The sequence below is a fragment of the Ciconia boyciana genome, chromosome 3, assembly GCF_034638445.1.
Source record: "Ciconia boyciana chromosome 3, ASM3463844v1, whole genome shotgun sequence".
NCBI classification, from domain to species: Eukaryota; Metazoa; Chordata; class Aves; order Ciconiiformes; family Ciconiidae; genus Ciconia; species Ciconia boyciana.
Window position 1 is genome coordinate 98,473,280 of NC_132936.1, and position 15,743 is coordinate 98,489,022.

Here is a 15,743-nt window from a genome sequence, read left to right on the forward strand (position 1 = left end):
ATCTTAGCTTTATGAACACCAGCCTTCTAGCACTACCCAGAGTGTGCTAGATACAGTGCAAATGCGCAGAAAGGAATGGTACCTGAAGCATGGTACTCACAATCTAGGCTAAACCAGTAGTAAGCCACTAAGTAGAACATAACAGTTAAGGGATCAACATAGTCGTAATAGGGTCACTACAGCATATTCCTAGATGCCCTTCAGTTCTGCCAGTCATGTGGCTAACCTCTACCTTACAACACCAGAACACAGGAAAGAAGTGAATGGTCTTGCAAGTCAGCTCAGGAGCCATGCTATGAATAGATACAGTGCTTTTAACATGCAGACAACTGTAAGGAAAAAAAGAACTTTTTATAGGTGGGATAAGTCTAACTATTTACCTGTAGTAACTGACTTTCTGACTTTCTCTAGCCTTTTAATTACTTGTTTTCTCTAATAGAAATAGCTATAATGCTGACTAATGGTCCTTTACAAGTTATGCAACTCTATCATTCAACAGGAACATTGCTCTGTACTAATAGTACTCTCTACTATGTCTGTGTTACAAAGCAATTTTGTTGAAGATAGTACTCTGGAAAGAGCAGGAGTGCACCAAATTTATCTAATTTCATGAAGTTGGATAAAAAAAGCAAATGATAGATGTTAAAAGCAGTAGCTCTCTAGTCTTCTAAATTTCTAATGAATTATCGTAATAAAGCTTTCACTATCTTAAATAATTTTAAAACCATTTTATTTCTAAAGTATTTATTAGGATAATTCATTATAAATTATAGGGTGTGCACATATATGTGTATGCACCTCATAGGGTAGAGGTCTAGAAAATTTTAAGTACTATGAAGAAGGTTGACAGGGGTGTAGGAGGAATAAAGTTAAGGTAGTTATACCTTTATTTTGTAGAATCTCAACTTTCCATTAAAAAATACTTTAATTTTCACAGTTCTGAAACTTCATCCAACTGTGAACAAAGTACCACAAATACAAGAATGTCTTCAGAGGAAATAGCTCTAGAAATACTTAACCCCCCTTTGCCAGCCACCTGACTGGAGCATTATCAATAAAACCTAATGTTGATCACTCCAGAGTTGATCACTGAAGTGTGGTATGAGGTTGGAGTGAAGAGGACACTGGAGAGTGGAATTGGGCAGCATCAGCATTATTGCCAGGTATGATACTCCTCACTGAAAACACAAGGAACCAGCACATAGAAGAAGAGAAAGAGAAGATAGGAGGAAGACTGAAAAAAGAATGTAAACAGTAGTAGTCCTGAAAAAAACCAACATTTTCTCAATAAAGGACACAATGAAGTCCTGAATAAATCAAAGATGACGATAAGCAAAGGTCAGTTATTACAAAAATGCTGTACCCAATATGCTAGGCCTTGGGCAAGTTTCACTAAGGGAGTGACAAATACAGAATGCAGTATTTGTCATTTATATCCCAGCTGACAGATCACAAGCAAAACAGAAATCAAACCTCTGAATACATTAATAGATGCATTGACCATATTCTGCGAAAACAAGAAGGGTAATTCTGTCATAGTATGGGAGTGTTGAAAAATACTATCCAACTGTGACATGGTTTTGTAAGATATGCTACACTAAAATCTTGTGAGCTCCTTCCACATAAAAACACGCATCAGCTGAGGTCCTGCCAGTAGATTTTACACTCTTTCTAATGTGTAGGACTGGGTTGCTGAGTTCATACCTCAAACTATTGCAGACAAAACATCATACCTTAGCTTCACACAGTTTATCCCAAGCTTTGGAACAGAACCCAGCTCTCTTGACTTCCAGGTCACCGCAGAAGACTGCAAAACAATCCCTGAAGTACAATATTTGAATATATATAATTTTAATATAGAATGTTGATTTTTTTGTGGGGGTGTCATTTTTTGATGAGCTTAAAGCAAACTGGTTTGATCAAAGTTAGCTTTCGGATTAAGAAGGAACATGAGAAATACCAGTCCCAAGAATATTCCTCTAAAATAAGGAAGCTAGATGGGACTGCTAAAAGTAAATTCACATATGTAGGGCTAAAACCACATTAGTGTATAAGGGATGCTGTTATTAGCCATTATTTGGCATGACTTCTGAATTCCAAGATAATTTTAAATATGATCCCTTACTTGTGATAATAATAGTATCATTTAGTAAATGATACTAATGAAAAGTCTGCTTCATGTAAAAACCAAATAATACTGAAGCATACTTACTGTAAAAAGCCTATTAGGCAACTTTTCTGCAGTGTCTTCACCTTATTACTGAAGGAAAACACTGCAATATATAAAGTCAAACTCATACATTCACATTTTTGTGGAAGAGGAACAAAGCAAGTAATCTCATTACATAAAGTCAACCTCTGAGTGCTTTGACAATGAATACTGAGTCAATCTTCCCATTAAGTCAGGGTGTATCCGACAAATATGCTCTACTTGAAATGTAGAATTTAATTCCAGCATGATCACTTCAGGGACCAGTTCTGCAAAGTACAGAAGCCATGGCACGGCATACAATTGCAGTGTAAGTAACTAGACACTACTGTTAAACACATTTCAAACTCTGTTGTACAATAGCCTTTGTCTCAGTAAAGCTATTTTAACCACAGACCGTGTTTGTTCAAGCAAGTTTTTCTACCTGTTTTTCTACTGAACCTGAGCAAATCATTCAGTGACTAATTTACTTGGGACATTTTCATTTGTTGTCATTCATAAATAACACAGCTTTAGCAGATGTATTGCTTTTGCTTTTACATGTTTTGGTTTTTTTGTTTCTTTATAAAGAGTTCTTTGCAAATTGTTCATCGGCGATGCTCAAAAAAAATCCTTCAATTTTTCAACTGTGCACTTTTAATTTGATTGGGTATCACTAGGTATAGTTTTCATTGTTTGATAAGAGTCACAGAATCACAGAATCGTATAGGTTGGAAAAGACCTTTAAGATCATCGAGTCCAACCATAAACCTAACACTACCAAGAGTCACTAGCCTATGACTTGTAACTAAAAATCACATAACTATCAGTTCCTCCGAGTTCAAGCAAAGCCACAAACTATAGCTTCTCTCTGGTCAAGAGATCTGGGAAGAGAGAAGGTTGTGAGAAGAATTTCTGAATATCTTTGATGAATGGCTTTGGAGAGCAGGGAGGAAGGCAGAAAGCATGATACAAAAGAGGGGAGAACAGATGAGAAATACAAAAGAAAAGAAATCTCCAGGAAACCAGAGAAGTAGCAGGAGAACCTTCTGCCATAATTCACTTAATGTAAAACTGATCTTTACCGATGTTCTGCCACATGATTCACATCAGGTTGGTGATAGATTTATTTACTCTTCAGGGAGTGTGGTCTGCCTTAGTCCTAAAGGTCCCTCTCTGTTCACAGAGTTTATTCCTCACCCCAGCACAATCTTTTTATCACTTTCTTAATCTGAAATAATATGCTCAATTTTAGTTATAGATTTTAAAATAATACGTTAAAACATTTAAAGAGTATGTTCTCACATATATTCAAATGAAATGAAAGTCTGAACGCATGAAACATCCTCTGCAGACATAAATTGTATACACACTTTCCCAGGCTATTGTTTTTGTGTCAACTTCAAAGCACATAAAACGCGAATGCATTTTCACTAATTTAAGAACTGTATAAACATATTAAACATTTGCTATTTGCATATTTGAACACACTATAATCTTGATCCTACTACCCATTTTCCTATGGCTTTCCCACTGCCCTATTTATCTTTCGTGACAACTTTGCTGGAAGATCTTTCAATCACAGCTTTTCTGTAATTCTACAGATATAATTATTGCAATTACTCATTTGTGCCATACATAGTTTTGGTTATAATATGTGAATATGTAGGTATTTACACATACACACACATACACTCATACACACCATTAGTAACTCTTAATTTTGTTCAAAATGCTAATTTAATTATTCATTTAATCTGCCAAACTTTTCCATTAAATTGACTCAAATACTCCAATGTAGTGTCTCACTGAAAGAAAAAAAAAAACAGAAGTTTGAAGGAAGTTGATTGATTTTCAAGTGTTTTATTTAAAACATACGTATATACTAACATCTAAACTTATTCCCTACAGGTCAAAAACTCATCCCATTGAAATGAACGGCATGTTTAGTTCAACAAGCAAAAGTTCAAACCTTAGTGCTTTGAAATAGTAAACATTTTATCAGGCACTTCAAAAGTAATGGATGATTCTGTAAATTAAATGATTGGTATTCTATCTGCAAGACAGATTCACCTTGTGTGGTTGTTTTTTGTCCATAAAGCCTTCTGGACAACCAGGTAAAAAACTGTCAGCTCAGCTGAATGACGAGAGAAATAAAGGACTAAAAAATGAAAACCAGAAATATTCTGCGAACACAAGTGGTTTCAGCACTTAGATTGACTGGATTCAGAAATCCTAGAGAGTCAGCTAAACCATCCAAACGTTCACTTACATTTAAGCAGCAAATCCAAAACATGTGCTATGAAGAGGAATCCTGTATGAAAAATTACCAACAAGGAACACGCCAAGGGAACAGGCTCTCATTATCAGCTCTCTCTGCCTTTCCTTCTCCCTGCTCCTCAAGCACACGGGAGGCATTAGCACTATAGGAACTTACTTGATAAGCAGCATACCTATTTCCTTTCTCTTTTGAACATTTTGTATACTACACAGAACAAGAAAACTGAAAAGATGAGTGTTCTGCCATAATCTCATTCCTGACAAGATCATTTTAGGATTTTTACTCCGAATACTGGATGTTAAAAATATTTGTACTTAATTCAACAAACGATACACCATATTAAAGTACAGAAGAAACTCGGAAAATGGCACCTCAGTGTTTTTTATTATTTTTTAACTCATTTACTGCCATCCCCTGGTACTTACAATGTAATGGTATTTACGCTATTTAACAGTGGCCAGCACTCCTGTTCAATACTACTGAAATACTGAAATGCCAAAAACTTCTCAGAAATATTTTTGAAATATTGCTGTACTTTTTACTTTGCTGTCTTTTATTCTGGAAATAGTGAATATTGTTCCTTGGGCACAAACTAGTAAAAGGTTCATGTGGCTTACCTTTGTCTGGAAGCAGCAGTAAAGTTGTGTTAGGTATGGATGTTTCCGTGCTAATGCCAGAATTCTCTTTTCTGTCATTGTACAGTCTACATCGTCATCTTGAAGTATGACATCTTTCTTCAAGACTTTCACTGCATATACTTCATCTTTTCCTTTTAGCTCAGCTAACATTACCTAAAACAAACAGAAATTCTGTTTACATATGAACAACAGATAATGCAGGGTTGCATATGACTTTGCACTGGAAATATAAAGACAGTTACATACTTGCCTGAATGAAGTTGTATGTTTATAAAATTAAAAGTAATGTAAATTTAGAAAAAAGGTACCTCTGGTATTCTTTAAATTTGAAATAGACAATATCTATTTTGTTTGTTAGTTAAGAATGCAGAAGATACAAAATTTTTATTGCCCCATTCAAATATCTTAATGAGTGCCTATTAATGAGATCTCAAAAACTTAAAAAGGAAGGAAGTTGATATAGAACAGAAATTTATTTCCCACTTTTAACTCCCACCTTTGGTAGTGAGATTTGTGTGTGATGAACTTTGTATACAATCTCATGTACCATTCTGGCTGCTTTAAAGTTGTTGATTTTAACTACTACTATTGTTTAAGGTCCAAGTCCTATACTCTGTTTAAGGTCAGTTCTGGCTTGGAACCAGGGTAATCCTCAGAGAAAGGATTAGAACAGGGAGACAAAAGAACTGCTTCAGCCCTGTCCCTCTGCATCTGCAGTTCCCGTATATCAAGGAAGGAAGAGTGTACTGGTGAAACAGATTCACATTTCAGTCCTCCTCTTTGATTCCACGGTGCACAGCACTGTGAAAAGAAAAATCTGTAAGCCCTGTAAAGAGAGCAATGCCCCTTCCACCCTCATCAGTTTCCTACTGTGGGAAGGTATTTGGTGAGTTACATCTTTGCCGCATACGTGGTATTTTGGGCAGCTGTCTAAGCCTCTTGCACTAGTCGTATCTGAGTGGAAATGCTTGAGTTCTATTTCCTCCAGCACTGAACACACCCACTGAGGAAAAACAAGCACGTAAACTGTTCTGTGAAATAACTAAACTTGAACTGCGTATTATCTAGAAAGGGAATGAACTCAGAACTCCACAGCATTATTCCTGGGCTGATTTGTCCTGCTTGAGCACAACTAATTATATTGTTGAACAGTATGTATGTAACTGTATGTATGTCTTCACTTCATTACCAATATCCTGAAATAGTGAACCATTGACATTGTGTTTCAAAAGGCTTGACTCTGGTTAATGAAGTGAGCTAAAGCACCGAAAATACCACCTGATCAGGAAGCTGATATTCCTGATCTGTGGGGTAAAAGCTGCTTCTACCCAATGGGTAAAGAATGGAAGGAAACCCCCGGGGTGAAAGGACTTTCTGAATGTCACTATGAATACTTTCAAAGCAGTACAGTCAAAAAAAGCTTGCAACACCAGGGGGAGTGGGGGGAAGCTACCTACCTTGCCAAAGCTGCCTTTCCCTAATACTTTGATGAAGTTGAACTCTTCAAGGCCTATTCGCTTGGTCTGCGCCTGTTTGACCTCCCCGTTTTCACCATTCTCTCCAGGTTTGTTAAGCTGGTTGTCTGTTGACGTTGTAGCTGTTGCCCTGTGTTCCTCTCCCCGATTGTCAAATGATAACGCTTTCCTAATGTTGTTTTCCAGCTCTTTGATTTCTGTGGAAATGTGAAAAAATGTGTTCGTTTTAACCAAACATCAGAAAAACAGCCTGTGTTAATCTATATCAGTTTTGGGAAGGGACACTTCATCATCCCTGAATACTGTGTAGAGCATTCTGTGGTTAAGAATACATATTTAGCAAACTGCTTCTCCACCTTACAGTAATCAGCCAAAATCCTGCTCTAACAGGAAGGGTGGCCTTTTAAAATGAACCTAAGAGAATGACATATCCAAAACTTGACAGATAAGTCAGAATAGTGGCCAAATAGTTGTTTTAGTGATTTTGGGTGTTCCTGTACTACAGAGAAGTACTTTGTTTTGAATACCCCTATCTTCCTGCAGCACTTACTCATCTTCCTGCTTCAGTATTTTAGAATTGTATCTTCAAAAGTTCAAAGGATAGTTGTGTGTCCCAGTCCTTGAAGTCAACATGAATGGAGCATCTTACTCCGCTCCAGCTGTTATCAGACACCTGCCAATAACGTATTTGACCACTTCCTAGTTCTGCTTCAAGCAGCAATTATGTAGATCTGCTAAATGGTTCTGAAGGTTTCTCAATGCTAAACACAGTGAGTCCTGGTGACTAACGGACCTCAGGGTCTGCCTCAAGCTCTTGCACAGTACTTCTGCCTGATGGCCTTGGAAGCAACAACTTTATTGAACAGCTACAAAAGTGAAATCTAAGAGAGAATTTAGACAAATTCTTTGTTCTTATTTTAAGCAAAACATCAGATATTTAAAAAATATTATTTAACCAAAATGCTGTCTGTGAAACAAAAAGGTTGACAAATTTAAATCTGTTCTGGACTCAGAGTCTTACAGTACTTATTCCCATGGAGCTTTGGAAGTCTCTTCCCTAAAAATAAGGGTGAGAAATTTCTCAACCGTAAATAATTTTCAAAGAATTTGACACAAAAGTATCCATCTTCCTATGTCTTGATGTAAAGATTTTTCATTCATCAGTTTACACACATGATGGTACATAACATACCTCACAGACTTCTGATTTTTAAAAACATCAATCAGATCAGATTCAAAATGTGCTGCTGACACACACCTTCTGTCAATCAGGCTGTTCAGCTCAATGAAATCAGGTCATATCAGTGAAGATTAAAATATTTGTCTCCAAATCTATGCATGAAAAAAAATCACTGAAAGGAAACACTGTTTTATGAAGCCTCTAGAGACCACACTGACATGCTAGCATAGCCCAGCTGGATGGAAGTTTTTATTATCACAAATGTTCAACATGGAATTGCAATGAGGCAATTTTATCTCAAGAACTTATTAACAGATAGAGGCTTTTCAGATAGATAAAGGCGCTCTCAAGTTCTGTGGTACTATTTAAAATGTTCTCAGTCTTACAATAGAATATATAACCTCCTTACATAAAGGTATTTGGTTAGGCAAGGACTCATCTAGTAAACTTAAAATATTAAGATGACTGTTTTATAATTTTCCCTTTAAAAGCCACTTAATTTCACAGATTTAAACAAAATGAGAAGTAGGCATTTAAAAAAAGTTTTTGCAGTTCGTAACTTTAAGTGCTTCATTTTCTGGTGGTAACTACTTCGTTGATTTTGTTCTACAAAGGCTGGGGACGATAGCTTTTTTACTCCTCATAAAGAAGGAAAATATGTGACAACATATATCAGTTAGGAAATAAAAAGAGATGTTTGACCTTGATCACATGGAGAAGTTGGTGCTGACTTTGACCTATCTTCTTCTGATGATGCGCTTCCAGGAACTGGTTGTTGAGTCTCTGCACCTGCAATTAGCTAAGAACAATTCCAAAAGGGGTACTCAGCTATGAGATCCTCCCATGTCAAGAGGAAATTTAATTTAACAACATTAATTCGCAGGTACAAGTATGATGGAAAGTGAAGATGTTCTACCCCTATAGATTCTCACTGGCAGGACCTCAACCATACAGTAGATGGCATCACATCAAATGGAGACCATAATACAAACAGAGAAAGAACTGGCAATTTAAAGTAAAATAGGTTCTTAAGATGAAATAAATGTAAGAAGCATACCCAGTGAGTGGGAAAGTTTTGAACAGCCACCTTGAGCCTGTGTAGAAATCCATCTGGTAAATACATTTAACTACAACAAGCATCAGCAAGCACTGCAAACTAACTCATGCAATAACAACATGACAACTTCTTTTCCCAGGAGTCACAGATCAATTAATTTATTCCTGAGTTTTCTATGTTTCTGTAACATTTTAAAACAGTGCACATGGGATCCAAGTATGCAGGAAAATGAACAGAACCAAATGTCAATGTTTTAAGATATTATGGTAAAATTTGCCTATTTCTGTAAGTGAAAGCAATGGGTCTGTTGTCACAACCATGCAAATAGAGATAGAAAGTGTGGCCAAATTCTGATCCAGGATACATATTACAAATCCAGAATAACTCCATCAGCTTTGGATGTGCTTGGGGTGACCTATGCTTTTTATTTCTAGAACAGCCTAGTTCTTCCTCTAATAGTGATGATAACTCTGGAACTGTCATCTGGCAAACAGCTCCTCTTCATGAGTCAGCACATTGGCTCATTTATCAGCATTTACAATGTTACAGAGTAGTGCTGTGACTCAATCAATCAATTATCCAATGCCAATTCTGAGCCAGAGAGATATGTATGTTTTTATGAACTGTTGTGCCAGACACTGTCTCTCTGTCAAATCTCCTTCCTCAAAATTAAAAAGGCGAAATCCTTGCAGACTCTACACAGACTCCAGGTTTGCAAAATTGTAGCAGGTCAAAATAAATTTCATATCAAAGTTCAGAACAGGTGATTTGCACTTATAAAACAAAAGCCAAAGTCTTAGTCCTGTACCGACTTAAAAAAAATTCTTGTGCAAGTCAAGTGAGTGGGATTGAACCCCAACTAGTAAAGTTACAGTACAGCCATACTTATCTCATTTCTTATGTGATACTACATAGTAAAATTACCTTTTTCCTCCTCTGCCCACTATTAGTGATCTTATCTGGAGTGACTCCAAGATCTGCAAGAACTTTAGCTATGCCTCTAGCATCCACTCCACAGTTTGGTGCCACATTTGTTTCACAGCGTCGATGTACATTCATCTTGCAAACTGCAATGAAATGTAAAGAGAGTAAATTAAATACTACCCTGGCATTCATTTGTCTTACTTAAATCAGACCTTATTGGACCTACCATTAACTGTTTCAGATAAATATAATCTCAGTAGAAAAATACTTAGCTGGATTTGCAGTGACACTTGAATGCTAATATAAAATTATTAACCTGGTTATCATTCTTCTGCTGTGATACTGCAGAACAGTGCTTTCACACAGTACCCAGAACAGACACAGGAACAAATTAAAATACCTAATGATCCTGTAAATCTTAAATAGAATTTGAATTAAAAGAAAAGTCCTTCAGAGCTTGGATTTTAGCAGTCCACTTCTGCTCTCATACTGAGAGCGCAACATTAGTTCCTTATGTATTATTGCTTCTTACTCTATTTTACTCAAGTAGATTAACTCCTAACGTAGGCAGGCATAAAACCAACAGTGTTTTAAGTTTTAATAAAAATCTCTGGCACTGTTAGACACTCTCTTTCTTTAGATGGCAATCCATTTACTAAGCTCCTTCTCTTAAATACCATCTCCTGAAACCAGCACACTAATAAGAGGAAAAAAAAATTACATTGCTTCCAGGTTATGGGGTAGGGGGAAGAACATAGCTCCATTAAAAATAGCGTAGTGTGGATTCGTTAGGAGCAGATGACATATTTTATCTTAGACTTCACTGCCCTCTTGTGGAGGAAGATTAAAGAAAGCAAAACTGCAAGTGTAATTAAATACTAGATTAACATTCAATTGCTCAAATTCCTCACTTACTACTTTTTAGAGAAAAAGAAAATAAAAAAAGTATGTACTTATAAAGCTGCATTTCATTATATTGTTCATCAACAATGCTTTCACCGTATAAGCCTTAAAGAAACAAACCACATTTGCCTCTGAGACTACACAGACACCGTACCTGCAGCAGTAACCATGCGCTTCAGAAAGCAGGTGCCTTTCCTTTTCAAGTATGTTTCAGCTCACAAGAACAGCAAAAAGAAACTGCTACATATGGTATTTTCAGTGCATGTATATTCGGTGACAAAAGCTCAGTGGCAAGTAAAATGTTTGACTTAGGTTCCATAACAGTGGACACTGAGGAACTGAACTGCTTGAAATAAAGCAAGCAGGAAAATTTTGTACAGTTCAACTTCATCAACTTATTTCGTAAAAAGAAGCACAGGAATAAGCAGTGAAAAAACAGAAGAATAAACCTCTGGAATACACTTCTACTGGTGTTAATAACCACACTGGGCAAGCAAGTACATCTCTGAAGAAGGAAGCATTGTTCGGCACTTGTTAAGAGAGAAAACAAAGCATGGAGAAAATGAGATTTCCAGCTCAGGTGAGTTCTAGATTTCATGCAGACAATGCTGCATTTTTATAGGCACTGAATTTATGAACTTGGAGAAAGCAACATAGGCTCTCTGAACTATTGTTTTGATGCATCTGCTATACAGTAAATGCAGACATATGCGAAATAACATTATTTTCTACAGTTAAGAGGAAATGAACCACTATGATACTTGAGAGAGAATATGAAAGTGAACTAATATATTCACAGATTAAGCGGAGAGATACTATAGCTCCGATTAAATATTGTTACTTTACTATTATTAAAGATTTTGTTCAAATGCTATCTTAATTATGGTGGAGATATGTTCAGAGAAGATCTTTGAATTAAACCTGATCTTTTTTTCTCTTTGATTTTTGGAGTCTAACATTTTATCACTGCTCACTAGCTAGAATCACAAGGGAAGGCTTGAACTTCAGAATGCTCTCACTGTGTATCAGTTTGCCATGAAAGAATTTTCTTCTTTCCCTGCTGCTCAGCAATTTGTGACATGAAGCATTAGGTCTGACCTTCACCTATAGTTGTCTCATCTGAAATACTGCAAAGCATATATTTAATAGATTATATGTTCATACATATATGTGTGACTCCACATTTCTGCTGTTGAGAAGTGTACATAATATGATTTTTGTATTTATGATTATGATAATTTATGACCCGTTCGTAAAGGTGTAACAAAATGAAAATGCTTGTAATTCCATTCGGTACTACTTTCTAAGAATCTGACAATCTTCATGACATCATTTCCATCAACCCACTAATTGAAGTATTTTATTCACTATTTCTAAAATATTACTTTCCTTTGCAAGTGTTTGTACTGTTTTCCCCCCCTTTTAGAATATATAGATCTGCTTGAAACAAGGACATATGGAACAAACCATTTGTGTTAGTTAGCTAAAATGACATGAATGCAGTAACTTCATATACAGTTACTGTACAGAGTATACAGTCCTTAAGCTGCAGAACATAATGAATCCTTCATTTTCTGGAACAGAGGGGCTAGGCAGACCATCACAAAGGATGACTTAGCTAGGTATCAGAATATCTCATCTTCTGGATATGGGCACACAGGACTGGTTCTGCCTAGCCTAGCCAATACATAATAGTAATTTTTGAAGATGATTTATTAAAGGGAAAAGTAGCTGGAATAATGATGTTTAAAAAGTTTAACAACCATCACCACAAAAAGCATATAAGCTGAAGGGATGTAAATTCTCATGCTCCTAATTTTCTGTCAACTTCTGACTTCCTATGCGGCAATAAACCTACACAGCAGAGAGTGCAAAATGTGTTTCTGCACCTCTCTCCTCTGCCATCTGTTACTGACTGGTGTTGTAGACAGGGTAAAGGACCACTTTCTAACCATGATGGCAATCCCTACAGCAGTCCGCTATTTACTTTCTATTCATTTCTGTACATGCTGGAAAAGACAGAGTAACTTGAAGTCTTTCCAACTCTACTGCACACATAAAGAAAAAGAAAGGCTCTGAAGTGGTAATCCTTACCTTTGCATTGTAAACCTTGTCTCAAAAGACCCCAGAGCAATGAACCACAGTGGTCACAGAAGGTGGGCACTTTGTAATTGTGAATGCTGAATTTGTGAGGCATGTTGACACTGAAACGCTGGGATCCCACTTGCTGAAAAAGGAGAGTACAGCATATTTAATTCTAATTAATTTCTTTATAATCAGTGTATGCCGAGGCCCTGTTATGTTTTGAAACCACACAGAATTCAAACAAGATGAAATAGGTCTGTGCTCAGATGATGATCTTTGCATTAGATATACTCCAGCTCCAGCGTTCTTCCCACTACTTTATTTGGGGAAAAGAGGGGGAAGGGCTGCTGTTGTCCAAGAGATAAAGACTAAAGTCTACTTCCTAGTACTTCTGGGAACAACAAACACATAGCTATCAGGAAAGATATCTTAATGTGGAAGGCAAGGAAGTCACTCCCAATTGTTTTAGTAGCAGAAGGCTGAACAGGACTAAGAAAGAGAAATGTATCACAACCCCTTTACCTTTTCATATCCCACTCTTCTTTAGATTATGAAAATGACAATGATAATTTGTGTTCAGGGATTCCAAGGTACGATTACTTACTAATTAAAGGATGTCAGTGATAAGTTTTTATAGTGCCCACTGCACAGCAGGACATTTACTTCAATGTCTTTCCTTCCCCTTCCTATTACCACTGGCTTCTCTCCAGTGATCTAGTACCCCTTCTAAACAATGAGAGCATTATATCAGCAAAGCATATGAGTCTCCACCAGTCTGGAGCCTGGGAATATAAATCTACACAAGATTTTGTATCTTCTGTGAGTACTATGCAAAAACAACACTAGCCAAACACAGTCCTTTATCACAATCCTATGCAAGAAATCAAGTTTGGGACATAAAATACTGGTTGTGAACCAGATATTAAAGAATGCTTCCAGTATGAAAAATGGTAGTGAATTGCACAGGAAGAATGAGATCAGTTAGTGTGTAAGTCAAATTCACATCAAAGTTGAAAGAGTGGCTTAAAATCATTGTTACACACAACTCTGATTTGTAATTTAAAACTAGGCTTTTTCAAGCATACAAATGTAGGGTTTTAACAAATAAAACTAAGAAATGTACTACTTCTGCGTGGCCAAGGAACTGGGATCACCCACAGACTACTTCACCTAATCCTACGGTGAAAGATAGTAGGCCCTTGCTGTTGCACAAAACAGAACAGGACAGTGAGCATTCATTAGCTTTTCTGTTAAAACACAAACAAACAAAAAACTTCTGTATAAGATAAAGCATTCACTGGTTACAGCTGAGGGCTACAACTCTTTAAAAAACCATAAACCCACTCCCCTCCCCAGCTGTTCCCTATCAACCCAGCCATAAAGGGATACCCCAAAGCTGAGGAGTCTAAGGGAGCTGAACATGACAGCAGTCACATCATTCCCTGGTATATGTCCACAGGAATTAACATTAATTTCCTAACCAAGCCTAAAAGGGCCATCTTAGCTGAGAGACACCTGTAACCCAAGTGAAAGGATTGCTTTATTTTCTCTTCTGATCCAGAGCCGAATGTGCTGTTGGCACATATATTTACCTCCCTGACAGTACAGTTCTGAAGGCAGCTAATTTCATTTTCAGGTGATGTCTTCACTTATTTAAATGCACGATAACATGAAGCACATATTGTGTTAATTCCATTAATATACAAAAGCTTGCTAGAGGTAGGGAGTAATTATGCTGGAAAACCTGTTAGCTACGCAGTACCTTGTGTTATCACTACCATCTTATACAATATCCATGGGCCTTCTTTAACACACGGATGGCTTTTGTTCTACATTTCGACAGTTTGGATGCAGTCTTTGTTGAAGTGAGACTTTGCAAGCAAATTCTGGGCAGTCTTTTATGTTGATGCAATATACCCAAGCATACTGCCTATCCTATCAGCTGCTAATCACCCAGCCACACAAAATGCAGTTAAGGGATAAAGGGTCCTATCCTGCTTCTTTTGAATTAAAATGACAAAACTCGTATTAACTCAGAAACGGAGAGTGTTAAAAATGAAAAGGAGTGGAAAGAGCTCACTAAGACTTTAAGCATTCGGATGTTATAACAAGTTTACTAATTAGAAATAAATTGCTGTACAATAGTTCCCATGTAGATGAAACTGTTATGGTAATCTGTCATTCCAAAGTAAATGCTACATCACAAGAGAACCAGAAGGGCACAAAAAAGTCTATAAAATTTATTGATTAAACAGAGGAGATGACACTACTTTGAACAGATGAAAGACAGAGTTTTATCTAGAAAATTTATTTTATAAACATTTACCTCATCGTGAGTTTCCTGTTTTTTTAAGCCAGCACACTTCGTTATTATAAGTTCATGGCACCTCTTGTGGACTACACAAGTGCAAACTATAAACAAAAAACAGATAAAAGAATGAGTTTTTATGACAACTGATTTTAAAGCAAAAGACTGATCTCAGAGGATGAGAAATGCTGGATCTTGAAAGGCTGCAAGTGACTGGTGACTTGGTGAGTCCTATGAAGTAAGTCAGGCTTACAAAGGCAGAAGATAATGGACTTTCAAGAGATCAATGAATTTTAAGAGAACTAAAGCATATCTGTCAAAATCTCAGTATGTAAAACCACAAATTACCTTCTGAAATATTAACCACAATTTTCCTCAATTTTTACATATTTGATTTCTTTATATGATAAAGCCCATGACCTCCACATTATATGAGACATAATGGCAAAAACAATTCCTGTGTGAAGAACTTCCAGAGAAAAAGAGACATGAAGATAACTCATTGTAAAAGTCAAAGAACAGAAAAAACAAAGTCGAACATTCTTTCTATAACACATTATCATAAGTTGATAACAGTAAAATGTTTCAGGAGGCAAAAATGCTTTGTCAATATTCATACTGATTACTTAATCAATGAATAACATTTGCAGATGTGACAGATAAGATTAAAAATTGCAAGGTCTATCATAGTGTGGGATTCAAGG

At 36.5% G+C, this 15,743-nt stretch overlaps 1 protein-coding gene across 1 annotated transcript in view; it reads right to left on the reverse strand.

Annotated features, from left to right (window-relative positions):
• The window catches only part of PRKCE (protein kinase C epsilon), a 300,996-nt gene that overhangs the window by 94,677 nt on the left and 190,576 nt on the right, over positions 1 to 15,743 (reverse strand). The window contains exons 5-10 of the mRNA XM_072856761.1: positions 15,058 to 15,143; positions 12,741 to 12,873; positions 9,744 to 9,886; positions 8,465 to 8,561; positions 6,565 to 6,779; positions 5,087 to 5,260 (exon numbers count right to left, since the gene is read on the reverse strand). Of these exons, the coding sequence (XP_072712862.1) occupies positions 5,087 to 5,260; positions 6,565 to 6,779; positions 8,465 to 8,561; positions 9,744 to 9,886; positions 12,741 to 12,873; positions 15,058 to 15,143 (848 nt within the window). The remainder of the gene's footprint in view (positions 1 to 5,086; positions 5,261 to 6,564; positions 6,780 to 8,464; positions 8,562 to 9,743; positions 9,887 to 12,740; positions 12,874 to 15,057; positions 15,144 to 15,743) is intronic.